Source organism: Dermacentor andersoni, chromosome 11 (genome assembly GCF_023375885.2).
Source record: "Dermacentor andersoni chromosome 11, qqDerAnde1_hic_scaffold, whole genome shotgun sequence".
Taxonomy (NCBI): domain Eukaryota; kingdom Metazoa; phylum Arthropoda; class Arachnida; order Ixodida; family Ixodidae; genus Dermacentor; species Dermacentor andersoni.
In genome coordinates this window covers 36,792,792-36,808,778 of record NC_092824.1, presented here as the reverse complement: position 1 = coordinate 36,808,778, position 15,987 = coordinate 36,792,792, and the positions used below count along the sequence as shown (strand labels likewise).

Here is a 15,987-nt window from a genome sequence, read left to right as displayed (position 1 = left end):
TGTGGAGAAGCAAGGCCGCTGTGGAATCTTTGTAAATATTTTTTAAGACATTCACGTATGCCTCTGTACTCCCCTTGATTACGCAATGGCTCTATGACTGCTCGTATCTCTACTGAGCCAAATGCCTTTTTTCATAATCTTGAAAACCATATAGAGGGGTTGATTGTACTCTGCAGATTTCTCGATTAACTGATTGATGACATAGATGTGAGCCATTGTAGAATATCCTTTCCTGAAGGCAGCCTGTTCTTTTGGTTGACTGAAGTCGAGTGTTGTCCTTCTTTTATTGGAAATTATATTGGTGAATATCTTATGCAATACTGAAAGCAAGCTAAAGAGCCTATAATTTTTAAATTCCTTAACGACTCCCTTCTTGTGGATTAGTATAATGTAGGCATTCTTCCAGTTCTTTCGGACCCTTGAAGTCGTGAGACACTTCGTATAAAGGGTCGTAAGCTTTTCAAGCATTATGTCTCCTCCATCTTTGATTAAATCCACTGTTATTCCATCTACCCCTGCCGCTTTTCCCCGGATCATGTCTTGCAAGGCCCTTCTAACTTACATCGTTAGTTATAGAAGGAGCCTCTGTAACCTGTTCATTAGTACTTCGAATGAAAGTAGCGTGGCTGCTTTGGGTACTTTACAGGTAAGCATAGAATTGTTCCGCTGCTTTTACTATATCTTCTAAATGGCTGATGACACTACCCTGCTCATATTTTAATGCATATATCTTGGTTTGTCCTATGCGAAGCTTTCGTCTCACTGATTTCAAGCTGCGTCCATGGATTTTTTACTGCTTCCTTGGTCTTTCTCACGTTAGAATTTCGAATATCCCTTACTTTCTCCATGTTGATAGGTTTTTACAGTTCCACGAATTTTATCTAATATCTTGAGTTGGACACATTCATGCTTTGTCGTTTCTTTGTTAGGTCCTTTGTTACTTGTGAGAGCTCACCTACTGGTTGGCTTGGTGCCTTACCTGCCACTTCAACTGCTGCTTCTGAAACCAGCCTAGTTACGGTTTCATTTTTTACCTCTATGTCATCTTCATCTCCCTATTCTGAAGCTGCATATTTGTTTGCAAGCACCAGCCTGAATTGGTCTGCTTCTACCCTCACTGCGTCTAGGTTGGCCTGTTTCTCCTTGACTAATTTTCGTCTTTCTCTCTTCATATTGCGGGAAATCCTGGATCTCACTAACCTATGATCACTGCACTTTACCCTACCTAACACTTCTGCATCCTGCACTATGCTGGGACCGGCAGGGAGTATGAAATCTATTCCATTTCTTGTTTTTCCAGTAGGGCTTTTCCAGGTCGATTTCCTGTTGCTACGCTTCCGGAAGAAGGTATTCATTATTCGGGGCTTATTCCTTACCGCGAGTTCTACCACTATTTCTTCTCTAGCGCTCCTAGAATCGACGCCGTAGTTGGCAATTGCTTGTTCACCAGCCTGCTTTTCCTCCACTTTTGCACTGAAGACGCCCATGACTACAGTATACTGAGTTTGCGCTTTTCTCGTCGCTAGTTCAACATCTTCATAAAACTGTTCTACTTTTTCATCATCGTGAGCGGAGGTTGAAGCATAGGCTTGTACTACCTTTATTCTATATCGCCTATTCAGCTTTATTACGACTACTGCTACCCTCTCATTAATGCTGTTGAATTCATAAATATTGCCCGTTATGTCCTTATCGATTAGAAATCCTACTCTGTATTGTCTCTTCTCTCTAAGTCCTCTGTCGCAGAGGACGCGGCCGTTAGCCGGCACTATATAAGTCTCACAAACTCTTCTAACCTCATTAAGGCCAATAGTATCCCACGCAATGCCTGATAATTCCTCAAAGAGTCCTGCTAAGCTGGCTTCACTCGAGAGGGTCCGTGTGTTGAACGTTGCCAAGTAGTGATAGCAGAGATAAAAATAAATAATCGATTGATTGCATTAGAAGCTGTATTAATTAGTTCGGTAAACCGGAGAGGGTGATATTAGTAAAATATATGAATGCACACATGGATGATTTAGACAGATATACTAATTACGACGTTTCTCTAGTGCTTGATGTGCGCGATTAACGGAACCTCGTAGTAGTTAAAAGGGGGAATAAAGGTCATGGCCAGATAACGTGGCAAAGCAGAACCAGACAGTCATGTATCGACTACGCCTCAGCCTCAGAAACGGTCTGCGAACGACCATACCGAATGACGACAGATGAACATGGAAAATATAGCCAGGATAGCGATCATAAACGTCTAACCTTAAAATTTGGGAGAGATAATAACGCAAAACACGAACCGATAGCAGCAAAATGCTTAAAAAATGAATGAAAAGCAAAGAGCAGAAGTCGCAAAAAACACAGAGGGAAAAAATGAGGGCGCTTCCTACAAGTCTCAGTATATAGGGAACGGGTTGACGTCAAAGCAGGGAATAAGAGATACACTGCAAAAAAATTGTTGGACTGGAAAGAAAAAAAAAACACGTAAGTGGTGGGACAAGAAAAGAAAGCAAGCTATAGAAGAGCGTAAGCAGGCGTCTAGGGACCATCGAGAAGCCAAAAAGTTGGGGTTACACGAAAAAGAGGCGCTCCTCAGACGGAACAAATACCGAGAAAATAAGAGTGTGGCGACTGAGCTTGCGCAAGAAAAAATTGAATGCGCAGGTGAATGTTGGGCCCATCACATCCGCAAAAGAGGAAAAGGCGCCCCACTAAGATTCCGGAACCATGTAAGAGCATTCGAAGCACCAACTGACAATTCACAACCGGTTATAATGTGTCGAGAAAGAAAGCGTAGTCCCAACTCAAACAGATTCAGCAACAACGGGGAAGACTGAAAAATCAAAATTTAATGTAGAAAAATTTTACTGAAAAAAAAAGTAGAAGACAAGTCAAGCTGCTTTCTCTGCAGCTATTTCCCCCTTGTTTTTGTGCCACGACCACGTACCTCCTTGCTTGTGGAAACAAACAAACAAACAAACAAACAAACAAACAAATAAATAAATAAATAAATAAATAAATAAATAACACGGCCGCAGGACCCGATGAAATTCCGATACACCTAATCAAAAACATCGGTCCAAAGAGGAAGCCACTGCTGCCTAATGCCATAGAGCAAGTGTTCAAAACGAAGAAAATTCCGAATGGATGGCGCGAAAGCGAGAAGCTCATTTGCAAAGGCAAAGGTGATAAGGATAAGACGAGCTCGTACAGTCCAGTTACGGTAACATCGGTGATAGATATAGAATGGCAGTGCAAGCCATAACATTAGAACTGTAGAAGCGGGCTGAAAAATATGATGTACTGTGGAATTACAGAATGGGTTTAGATAAGGCAGACGCTTAGAGGATAATAGTGCATAAAGATTTCAATAGCTCTGAAAACGGCCTTTATGGTTGGAATTTCTAGATGTTAAGCGAGCTTACGACAACGTACACAGGGAACTGTTATGGGATATTCTGAAGTCCGAATATATAGATGACAATTTCGTAGAGCCAATGAGGGAGATATATAAAGATAACCGAGTACGAATTGCAAGAGAAGGCCGGAAATGCAATGAAGTGGTGGAAGTTAACCGAGTACTGAAGCAACCATGTCTTCTGTCTCCATTGTTGCCGACGCTTCATGTTAAGCGTGTGGAAAGACGAAAAACAGCGAATTAGAGTTTGATTTATGCTAAATGCGTAATGGACAGATGGTGCAACAGAAGGTACACGCATTGATGTATGCGGACGACATAGTGCTGCTAGCGGACAATGCAAGCGATTTACAGATACTTGCGAATATCTCTGGCAACACAGCGACAAATCTAGGCCTCAAGTTTATTACTGAGAAACCGGGAATTATGATCTTTAAAGGGACCCTGAAACAGTTTTGACGATTTTGTACAAACGTACTGAGTCGTTAGAGCAGGTCCTTTCTGATCATTAATGGACGCATCTAAGTGCTCCGCGTAAAGCGTGTAATTTACTATAAGGTTTTACAAATGTACATCGCTGCCGATCGCAGCGCACTGCTCGCCGGAATTTTCAGCCGCCTCTACCCATGTGATGTAAATCACCCAATTGACGTCAGAAGGGCGAGCTATACGATTGGCTGCCCTGGGCGCGTAATCGATAATTTTTCCACCTTTATGGTGAACAAATGATGTTCGTAATAGTTGGAATGTTAGTTGATTTGTTTCTATAAAAAGAAAGTAACAGAGAGAAGAATGCACAAGAACAATTTCACACTACACTTAAGCACTTCCGGCACACAGCAAGCAAAGTCTGCTTGTGCTACAATGTGCTCCATTTTGATGAGAGCTCCACGGTAAGAGTCGGTCTCAGTCTTTTCGCGAGCACTATGATTCGGCTTTGTTGCGTTGTGGACTGCAAACGCAGCGACTGGCAATATGTCAAGCTGCGACATCGTATCCCTCTGCAAGGCAGCAGAAGAGCGGACTGGCTGCAGCACATCGGACTGCCGCTATCCGATCGGATTTGCGCGTTTGCGGCCGTAACTTTACACCGGAAGATTACTAACACAATAGCGTTTCGCGAGTTCGGTATTAGAGTAAACGCAAGAGCAAGGAGACAGGGCCTGGTCGTTTGACCGGTCGTTTCACGGGATGAGCAGAAGCGCAAAAGTGAAGGGTCTGCACGGTGCAGCCACCTGGTGGCACAGAACTCAACCACACGCTGTAGCAGTGACCAAATGTATTCTTCTTTGCCGCTGGTGGAAATTTTTCGCAGGAGTGTAGTGGTTAACACGTTGTTTTTGTAAATGTTTAAAATGCTTTACACTTGGTTAGAGCAATATTAGCGCTTTGTTGGGCTGGACAGAAAGCTCGCAACGCACACTGCTTCGATAGCTCTCGCTTGGGGTCGACTGCAAAGCAGGTGGCGGAGAGTTTGAAGAGACTTCGCGCGCTACCTCCTAAAGAACTGGAAGTCGACGACCCACGTGCCATCATGACGCAGAGCCAGCGAAGACGAGGCTTAGCCCCGATCACTCGGCGAACGAGTTGAGGCGAAAATGCATGACTATGGAGGAGGGTAACTTGTAGTCGCCCGTAGCTCTCTTAATATGAGAGGTTTCATACAAATTGTGGTGCGAATGATTAACTTCAGCTGTACCCTACGCGTCTACGAAATTTGTCCGAACCGTCTCCGGGGCCCTTTAACGAAGGCACGAGTAATTGCGTCGTGATAACTGAACGGCAAGTCGCACCCAAAGCCGAGCAATATAAATACCTGGGTGTAAAAATAAACGAAGGAAATACTTATTCAAGCATCCACCAACGGAATCTGAAAATATAAGGGAAGCGGAAAGCTGCAATAATGAAACACAGAGCACTATGGGGCCACAATAAGTATGAGGTGGTGCTTGTACTCTTGAAAGGAGTAATATGGTGCCAGCGCTAACTTTCGCAAATGCCATTCTGTGCTTAAAATCGGATATCGTGTCGGGGTTGGAAGTTAACCAAAGATCGGTACGCCGGTTGGCTTTGGGAACCCACGATAAAACCACAAATGAGGCAGCGCAGGGTGACAGGGTTTGGGCCTCTTTTGCAATCAGAGAAGCGCAGAGCAAAATTACTTTTGAAGAAAGACATGGGTCAAAATAAATGGGCGCCTAGAGTGCACAAGTATGCGTACTTGAAAAGCGTGGACACCGAATGTAGGAAGATGTCAAGAAAGTTGGCAACCAAGTTGGCAACCCCCCTTATGCAATGCCTTCGGGCCTTTACGGAGAAATAAGTGAAAAGTACAGGGTAATTGAAAGTGTAAATAGACGACCTGGAGCCAGCAGAAAGAAAGTGAGAGAAGTAGATACAATGAATTGGATGCAAAGAATAGGAAAAAGAAGACCATGTAGAATTACAAGAATGGCAAGAAAGAAATTAGAAGGGAAAATCTGCACGATAACACTTAGGGTAGTACCTTGGCTATTTGAGGCTCGAGCTGGCTACCTAGGGAGAAAGACATACCGGAACAAGTATTTGCAACAAGATGAGGAATGAGTCTGCTGTAGTGAATAACCGGAGACCACTCAGCACACCATAAAGGAATGCGAAGGTATTCACCCAGCGAGACCCGTAAGTAACGTGCACCTCCCAGAAGCGCTTGGATTTCAAGCGGATGAAAGCATCAACAAGTCAGCAGTCGAGCAAGGGACGTTTAGAGTGCTGGTGGAAACAAAGCAGGGAACAGATTGATACGACCGGATTCGTTGCAGGAATGGGTAGCGGTACGAGATAGATAAGTGTTGAGGAAGAGAAAAAAAAGAAGATTAGGTAGAGGTATACAAAATGCTAGAATAAAAAGCATGTATAGCATACCTGCATACTCAAGCATTCTAGATGTGTATTTGTCACCACCCTGTTTCAAATGGAACGCCAATAAACCATAATCATCATCGATGCTTGGCATTTGATGCGCCGTTCCCGTGGTCGCTACACCTCGCGCGTGACTCTGTGATGCTTAAAACGGCTGTAAAACGTAATGTCGTAGCTTTTTTCGCAATAGTCATCATAGCGGCACTCTCAATCATCAAGTCCTGTCTACGAAGTACGCAAAATCGCCGCACCGAGGCGATGCCATCGGCGCCGTTCAACAACCTTCTTCTGGCACGTTGCAGGTCCCCGTTAAGGTAATATATAGTATCTTTTTTCCCCTATTGCAGAAGAGCAATTTACTAAGTGCAGCAGCACATTCAACTTTGCCGTTATTACAGCGACGCTGTATATGGCTAGGGTTCCATGCATTTTTGTTCTCCGTGAACAAAAACTATCATCATCAATGGCTCATACCTCCGTAAGCATCATGCTCCCGTAAGCAAGAAAAAATGCAATGGCTCATAGTCCCGTGAGGCAGAGGCTACAAGCACTCAGCAAAGTGAAGCGAATAGCACGTGCTTAAATTCTGTCTAATCACGCATACAACATAATGAACAGCATGTCGGAAAGAGTCATCATCAATGGCTCATACCCCCGTGAGCAATATGGCTCATACCCCCGTAAACAAGCAAATAATGCAATGACTCATAGTCCCGTAAGGTTCATGGCTACTCACTTTGCGTAAATTAGCTGCGATGACGCTGCCTTTGTTGTCGTTGTCAGTGATTTCAATGTGTATGTGTGGGTACCGAAAAGGGAGCGGTTTACGCTTTCTGTGTTGCAAACATATCCCTCGCGATGCCACACCGATCCGACCCAACCGACACCCCGGCGGCGTACGAGCATCGATCTGACATTATCAAAGGATGTGACTGCAATTGTGAGTGAAATAATGACCACCCATCAAGGCAATAAATAAATGTGCCTACCTTTCATCACGATCACCACCCATCAAGAAAATAAACGAGTTCTCACCTTTGTTCAAAATTATGCGTCACCTCCGTGTCGTGTGCTAAACAGTTTCGCTGGTCAACCACCTTCAAAGAGTGGAATGGCTCATGACGTTTTTTATTTAAGTTGTTTTTTTAGAACTCTGATTACGCTAAACAACGCCAGCACTAGGGCGATCTCGGTACAACCTACAGGTTCGCAGCACCGATACGAGCATATTGCTTATCATTTCCCAGTAGCAGCTTTTCACCTGCTAACTGCTGATACAAAGTGTAAACCGCTCGGCGCAAGATACGCCTACGTGTATCTGAACTTTCTTTGAGTTTTCAAATAAGCGTCCCTATCTTGGAGGCCCCAAATAGCTTTGTGCACACGGCCTTTGACTCACGCGAGGGCAACGAGCTTTAGAATATAGGATTTAGAGCTCGCTCTTTGAGTCGTGCGCTTGCCGCGCTTCGACGAGCGAAAACGAAAGCTTCAACAAGAAAATCATCTAAAGCACAGCAAAATCGCTCTCTCGACGCGTGTTTCATGAATAATAACAAGTATGAGCACTGATGTACTATTAATAATAAATCGAGTCATTTTAAGCCCTGACTTCCATCCGATCAGCCGACCTAGCAACGAGACGGGCCTCTCGGTCCCTAATAGCGCCGGGATGCGCTTGCGTGAGGCCTGACGGCCTTCAAGTTCGGCTACCGATCCAAGAAATAACAATGATTTCTCGCTTAACCCTTATTTTCTTCTTTCTTAATTCTTAAATGGAATTCATTTCATTTCATTTATTTTCACGTTAAAGGCCCGGAGGTATTACATAAGGGAGGGCTTTAATCCTTGCGACAATGTTAGAACAAATGTGCAGAACAGTAAAGAAACAACAATAAACAAAAACAAGCCAGGAACAATTGTGAAAAAACGCGGAACATCGTGTTAGAGTAAGGGTCGGTGGGGTCGGTAATTAAGCAGTGTGGTTATTTAACATTTCGCGGAACGTTTTTCGGTCACTGCATGACACGATATCTTCTGGGAGATGGTTCCAATGGGTCATTGCGTCGGGGAAGAATGAAGTGTTCATGGCAGGTGATCGGGTGTTAATGTTTGTTATGGGACGACTGTGGCTTAAGCGATAGGATGTACGTAAGGGTGGATTTAATAGGGAATGCCTGGAGTGTGGATGGTAATAGAAGGTGTGAAGCAAGCAGAGACGAGAGATGATCCGGCGGGAAGCAAGTGATGGTAGTCCAAGTTTACGTTTTAGTGTGGTTATGCTGGTTTCACGAGAGTAATTGGAAGTTATAAACCGAGCAGCGCGATTTTGTATTGCTTCTATGCCATAGGTCAGATGTGATTGACAAGGGTGCCAGATAGATGACGCATATTCTAACTGCGTTCGTACGAATGTAAGATATGCTAGCTTTTTTATTTCTGGTGATGCAGCTTTCAGGTTGCGTTTTAAATATCCAAGGGTACATGAAGCATTAGAACAGATGGTGTCAATATGAGTTGCCCATGATAGTGTCGATGTCATGTGAACGCCGAGGTATTTGTAAGACGGGGCATGATTGATAGGAGCTGAATTTATTGTGTAGGTGTGACTGGTTAAGCTGTGGTTGCGGGTGAATGACATAGCTTTTCATTTAGTAACGTTAAGCGGCATGAACCATTTCTCGCACCATATACTGCGATGGAAACGAGATCCTGTTGTAGTGCGGTAATGTCATTCGAGCCTTTGATGGTGGAATATAGGACACAGTCATCCGCGAAAAGACATAATGAGTGAAAGCAAAAGCCTACAAAGTTGTTCATTGCTTTTGATGGCCGCAGGTTAACGAGGACTGGGGCCGAACGTGCTGCAAGGCGAGAGCCGTCGCTTCGATGGATACCGCCATGTTCGTTGACGCAAACCTTTTGTGTCGAGTTTGGGTCGGCACATTTCCGCTAAGTAGCGTCGTTAACGCAAACCCTATAAAATCTTTTCGCGTCTCCCGCCTGCGCGGTGGCACTAACGCGATTTCTTTGGGGCCGCTAAACCTTCGGGGCCCATATTCTAAAACTCCCTAATAATAGAGAGTTTTAGAATAGGGGCCCCAATATTTTGGGGCCCCAAAGAGCTTTGCGGGTGTTAGCGTTGGGGCACGCAGGAGTGAAGAGTTTTAGAATAGGGCTTTGCGTTTGCAGATAGCGTCTTGCGCTGACAGCGCCACTACGGCGTCTAAGAAAAACGATTAAAAATAATTAAATAAAACATACCATCTTATGATATGAATAGTAATTTTGACTTGCGTGTATTCGCGTTTAATTACAATTTAGAGGTTATTCTTCAAGCAGCAAACAATTAGTTGTGCTTAGTTTGGAGCAACAAAACCAACTTTACGTGCCTTCACCAGCCAAGCTTAGCCGTGTTAGGCCTACGAGCCATAAAATCCACACTCGAATTCGGAATCAGCGGCGTCTAATGAATCAATCTTCATAACACACGCTAGTTGAGAGAAAGCGATAACTGCAGTCACTTCTCCTAGCTTGCGAACTTCACGCATTACCGCGAATCGAACCCAGTTTGGTGCTAGGTTAGAGCCGTCGCTTAGATGGGTGCCGCCATGTTTGTTGACGCAAAGCTTTTGGGAACGCTATTTGAGCTCCCGCTAAATCGGTGAAATAGCGTTCCCAACGCAAAACCCAAACGCAGTTTGCGTCTCGCGCATGCGCAGTGGCTTCGACGCTATTTCTTTGGGGCCCCAAAACGTTTGGGGCCCCTATTCTAAAACTCTCTAATGTCGCCGGTCCTTTAGCGACAGAACCTTGCCTTATAATATTGCATGCTTGAAGTGAACAGTGGTGCGCATTTCGGGACGTACGCGAGCAGCAGCGATTACGCTGGTATGTACGACGAGTCTTGCATGACTAGACGACGCGTTTGACCCGTAGGCCAGACTTCGACGCATGTGCTCGCCTCTATCGTTGTGCTGTGGGTTGTCACCTGTTTATCCGGGCACGAATTGGACCAATAAAGAGTTAGTTCTTGTTCCTAACAGTTTTGCTACTGTCTCGTCGTTGACCGACAGTACAATGTGACAATATTATTTCGGCATCGCGTGCTGCCTTTTTATAGAGAGGACAACCTGTCCAGTGTAACCGCTTTAGTTTCACGCACGCAGAAACAATGCGCACACAAACGCGAGAGTACTACGTGCGCTAAGCGTCGCATGCGCGAGTCGCTTATAGTTTCGCGCGCGCAGAGATTCGTATAGGTGGAGGCTTTGCAAACGTATAGATCGTTGCTTCTGCATGTCTATAGGCACCCCTTCGCCAGCAAACACGAACACCACTCTAGCCAAGTTCGTTCACGAGGTGCGCAATCGGAGCCAACGCGCGGTCCTCGCACCTCCTGAACAAGAGAAGTAGCTTGTGCTGCGTTCACTGCCTGGTAGCTCTTATACGGCGAGTATGATGATTTTTGCAGTATAATAGCAAGGATTCTATGTCTTGATCAGCCTCCTCACAAGCGCACACAGTTCTGTCTGTTTTCTTTCTTTCTAGTACAAGAAGTATCTGGTACAGAATGTGCCAATCCCAAGTCTATGAAATGCTGCTTCCATTGAGCGGCTGCTTTTCATAGGCATGATGAACTGCATGTTAGAGTCTGTCACATCTAATGTGGATCTTTTCGCACCATTTGTGAACCAATTTTCTCTGCACATTCGACCACATAGTTCGCTTAAATGACAACGCGTATCACTCGCCGCCAGGGGTAGTAACGATAGTGCTCCATTTTGGTGAGCTTCGCGCGCCGTGTAGTCTGCAACGACGTTCCCTGCAATTTCGCTATGACTTGGTATCCACTGGATTACGTATGACGTCACAGAGAGGCCCTTTGCTAGTGTAAGCCTTTTGTGTTTTAATGTACTGTTTATGTTGTTTTTTTTCTGTGCACAATAGCGAAGCTTGCGAATCGCTCCGAATTACCCATAGAAAGAATCCCGGGTGCGAACATATGAAGCGCAATGCCGAAAGCTAGTATAGCATACAGCTCTAGCGTCGCAGATGTAAAGAAGCACAGGGTAAATGTTCTTCGCTCTTTATATGCCGGCATAAAGAACGCTGATGTAGAGCTCCCATTCTTACACGAACCACCTGTGTAGACATCACCACGATCCCTGCATGCAGTGTAGAGGTGTGACAAGGTTAACTCTTTGGTTGCAATCACTGGCATGTCGCACTTGCATGTTCGATCGGGAATGGAAGTGGCGGTTATTTTTTGGAATTGGTTCCCTGTCTTTGTATTGGCTTCGTAGTTATTTGATAACAAATCCCCGCAGACGTCAGCACACGAAGTTACAAGGATGATATCCATTCAGAACGCTTACATTTATTGTAGTCAGACAACCCGAGGAGAACCGTAAGACGCACCGCAATAGTCATCAGGATGGCACGAGATCCTTATTTCTCTAGAACAGCAGATGCCCTAATGTCTCGCAGAACGAGAATTACTACTACGAAAACGGCACACGAGCAATTTAATTGGCATGCCACCAAAGAACTAACTTACGTAAGCACACAATAATGAAGCGTACAGTATATCGCCATCAATGTGTAGATGCACGAAGAAAAAAAAGTTGGGCTTTCTGAATTTAGGATGCATGACCAGACGGTGACATTGAATTTGCACGCATATGTAAATGTAATCTGTGATAGCCTTAGAGGAATAGCGCACCCATGAACAAGGGCACATGTTCTTGTGTGCGCTATCCTTCTATAGACCACCATTAACTACCAAAAAAAGGCCAAACTGGCACATTTAGTGACCTCACCTCTGAACTCGTATTCTCTGAACCACCATCGTGACTTTGTGCGCTCGGTATAGCTGTTTTCGTCCGTTGTCCGCACTAAACTCGTGACGTTCCTTCCCGTATTACGTATTTCAGCATATCCTCAACGTCACGTGGAAGCGCCATCATCATATAAAGGCGACAAAAATGTCCTACCTCTACCGTCATTTCAAAAGATATAAAGGCAGCGAGGAGTCAACTTACGGAGGGCAGCTGTCACCCGACGCGCTCCAAGACCGCCTGTGAGTGAGGCTTCCCGGCAGGGTCCCGAGGGAAGCCGAGCAGCGACGGAAACGCGACTGGCAACGTGCGGCCCCCAATACAGATCCCGCCATTATTACGCCCCCGCCCGCCAGGGTCGGCATTGAGGGAAACACTTGTCGGTTCGGAGCGTTATTGCTGCGAGCTTTTTGTGAGTGCGCTTCGAACGCGATCGAGGGCCAACACAGGCGCGAGATGCATACTCGTAGGCACACACACAATGCAGGCTCGCAGCTGTGGCCCCGCTTTTCCATTCGTTCGTCCAACATTAGTGAAGCTGCCTCGCTTGTCTCTTCAGCGGCCGCTAGCTCTTCTCGACATCGCACGGCTCGTTTGACCTCGTGCGTCCGATATGTGCCCGACGACCGACGTTCCCGTCCGACCCTCGAGTGTACGTATCCTCAAGAAAACTATTACAGACCTGCTGGGATTCCTGAAGGGACACTCAAGAGAATAATGAGTTGAGTTGTATTAATATAGTCGTCGTCGTCGTCGTCGTCGTCGTCGTCGTCATCATCATCATCATCATCATCATCATCATCACGCGTATGTTTACTACAGGACGAAGACCTCTTCCATACGACAGCGGCGTTTTAACTTATTATGCCGCCCCAGGAAATGTCAAATAATCGCGCTATTCCCCACTCTGGCACCAAATTTAGAAGTATCACGTGGAAATTTTTAAACACCCTGCTAGGCATTGTAAATGATATGGGAAAAGCACATATGTTTTCTGGTACGGTCAGGAGATTCTTGGCGCGCTTCCCGAAATGCCGGCCGCCTGCTTCGTCGATATACAGGACGGAACGCCCCATGCATGCTCAGCGATCTCCAATTGCCCTCATTGTGCCAGCTGACCACATCTCATGCCTGCAAATTTCCTACAGCTTGGAGGTGGCACACGGGGCGTCACTACAGGACGTCACTACAGAATGCAGTGATTGTGCACTTTTCTTCTCAAGGACAGCGGTAAGCGGAAGGTCACGGCTTGGCGATGCCCCCTACCGTGTGCGCTCCCACCAATTTTTATTATTCTGTACATTTCCTTCTCACTATCAGCATTAGTACACTGCACTATTGTGGGCTATGGTACGGAGCGAGACACACTATCATTTGTGTTCTACTTGACTGCATAATTAGTCAACATTAGTTATTAACAGACTTCGCAAGTATTAACTTTAGGGCAAAAACTTTCAACGAGAATGTTGTAGAGCACTGTAGGAAACATCTAATTCAGCAAGCAGCTTACAATTTTCTACTGGTTCCGTAATTATTTTTATCTGAGTTCTAAAGAAAGCTCCCGAAATATTAAGAAAGAAAGAAAGAAAGAAAGAAAGAAAGAAAGAAAGGGAGAAAGAAAGCAAGAGACACACAGAGACAGCGCTGTCTCTGTGTGTCTGTTTCTTCCTACGTCCTCGTTCAGTTGCGCGTACACATTCTATCACTGATTCAAACCAACTAGCCCGCCAACGCGTTTCAACAAAATTAACAAGAGCGGTGTTACGCGCGCACACGTAAACATGAACACATCTCGCTCGATGAGAGCGTGAACTCGCTGTCAAAATGCTGGAGTGAGGAATCGCGGCAGCAACAACGATCGAATTGACCTTCGTGCATCTTTCGCTTCAACGAGAACGAAACGTCGAAAGCACAGCGCATACGAAGATATACCGGCACTGCGCGCACTTTGCAAACATCGCAGATCGCTTTGGAAAAGAGGCCCGCGCGGGCGCGCACTTTGACTACGTCGCTGATTGATTAGATACAGCGCTAGCCGCCGGAGAAGAACCCCCCCCCCTCCTCCTTCACCTCAACCCCGTGACTCGCGCGCGATAGGAGGGGCACGCTTCCGGCTTGCCTTCCTCCCTCGCGCGCGCGAGATTGAACCGCGTTCGCCGGCTCACCATCGCACGCTTGCACTCGCACATACAGCATACGGCGCGCGGCGACGATTTTATCGCCCTTGGACTTTATACGGAACCTCACGGCGACGGCAGAAATCACCTGGAGTGTCCATATATTTGCTATCACAATAAGTGCTGGGTAATTTCATTTACCTAATCACATAATACTTTATTTATTTAACAATTTAACGTTATGGAGAAGCTGGTGAAACACTGTGTTTGCTTCCAATCCGTAATAAAGATGGTTGAATCAAGGCGGAAATCTCATCCAAGACCGTTACACGTTTTCACCAATCTTTTCAATACCTGAATGTATCACTTACATTTTATTTATTAAAGCATCCCCCCCCCATCCCCTTGGCTGTATGCGATGTTAAAAAACAGTTCGTTCTAAGCCTACGGCACGCAAGTAGGACCGTTCCTCCACGCTATTTTCATTTGTAAACAAAAACAACCGTCGTCGCTAAGCGCGCAGTGCGTTGAACATATGCACTTGCGCAATAAAGCGTGCAGTGAGAACTTCGGTTTCAGCACGCCAGAATATTTTAGGCGCATTTATTTCCGCATGTAGCAGGTGTGTACGCCACGGTGCACTCGTTCAAGCGAAGACCTCGGTTTAACGGAATCAAACGCAGGCGCAGGTTCTTCATAAGTTTACGCTCCAACGCAAAAGAGAGGAGGTCGAGGATCGATGGTAAATCTTCTCTCAGAATTAGCCGCGCTTATATAAAGTGCAGCTTAATTCCTAACATATACCGGGTGCTCAATATACATTTATTAATGCCTCTAGCTTAATTAGTGAGAACAGGAAGCTTGCTTCAGGCAATCGCGATCGCCAAATACATGACAGATATTAATACACCCCTCAATGAAGAGCAGCCTTTAAGCGCGAATTAAAACACATCCCCTCAGAATGCACGATAACCGGAGAAGCACTTCGCGATTGTCGAGTTTTCAGTCGGTCATTCACAACAGCAACCGTAAATGACACGATATACTGACACGGTGCTAGAGGTGATCTCAAGTTTCGCGATGCACCTCGCCTACATGAATGTACGCGTGGAGTTGAATCGCGCAGTTCGGGGTATCGAGAGGTCAGCGAGGTCTGGCTGCACCGACGCTGTCATAATCTTAACGGGAGCGACAACACAATAGCTGACTTCGGTGCACTCGCGCGAAGTTGCTCAACTGTTTCCGAATTGAGATGTCGGCGATTATTTAAGGCGCGCGCTCAGACACACAATTACGGCGAAATACGCAAGTTGGGTGCTCGCGGAATATACGCGAACGCTCAACATATGGGCCAGTGACCGATTCGATCGAAGAAAGAAAGAAACGTAGGAGAGAGATCGAAAGCGAGAGGAGGGAGAGGCAGCCACTCCGGGTTGGTTAACACCAACAGGCAGTGTGCGAGGGGCGCAAAGGAGGATCGCTTCACCGCTCGACTCGCTCATGCGGGACGGTCGACTTTTCCAACCCCGATGTGCGGCGTCTGTCTCACCTCGAGGTTTCGCTCATCGCTCTCGGCTCCTCTCATCACTGCGGCGTCCTAGCGTCGTCGCGGAGATGGATTGAAGGCGTCCACCCGAAGGGCAGTAAACCGAAGCGGGCACGACACACCGCGTTTTCCGTATCACGCACATAGCGCTGGAGCGGTGTACGAAAACGTTTACGG

At 46.0% G+C, this 15,987-nt stretch overlaps 1 protein-coding gene across 1 annotated transcript in view; it reads right to left on the bottom strand.

The window, feature by feature from the left end:
• The window catches only part of LOC126517848 (rho GTPase-activating protein 45-like), a 251,022-nt gene extending 238,160 nt beyond the window's left edge, over positions 1–12,862 (bottom strand). The window contains exon 1 of the mRNA XM_055064503.2: positions 12,352–12,862. Within this exon, the coding sequence (XP_054920478.1) occupies positions 12,352–12,677 (326 nt within the window). The 5' untranslated portion in view covers positions 12,678–12,862. The remainder of the gene's footprint in view (positions 1–12,351) is intronic.
• Between the last annotated feature and the right edge of the window lie 3,125 nt (positions 12,863–15,987).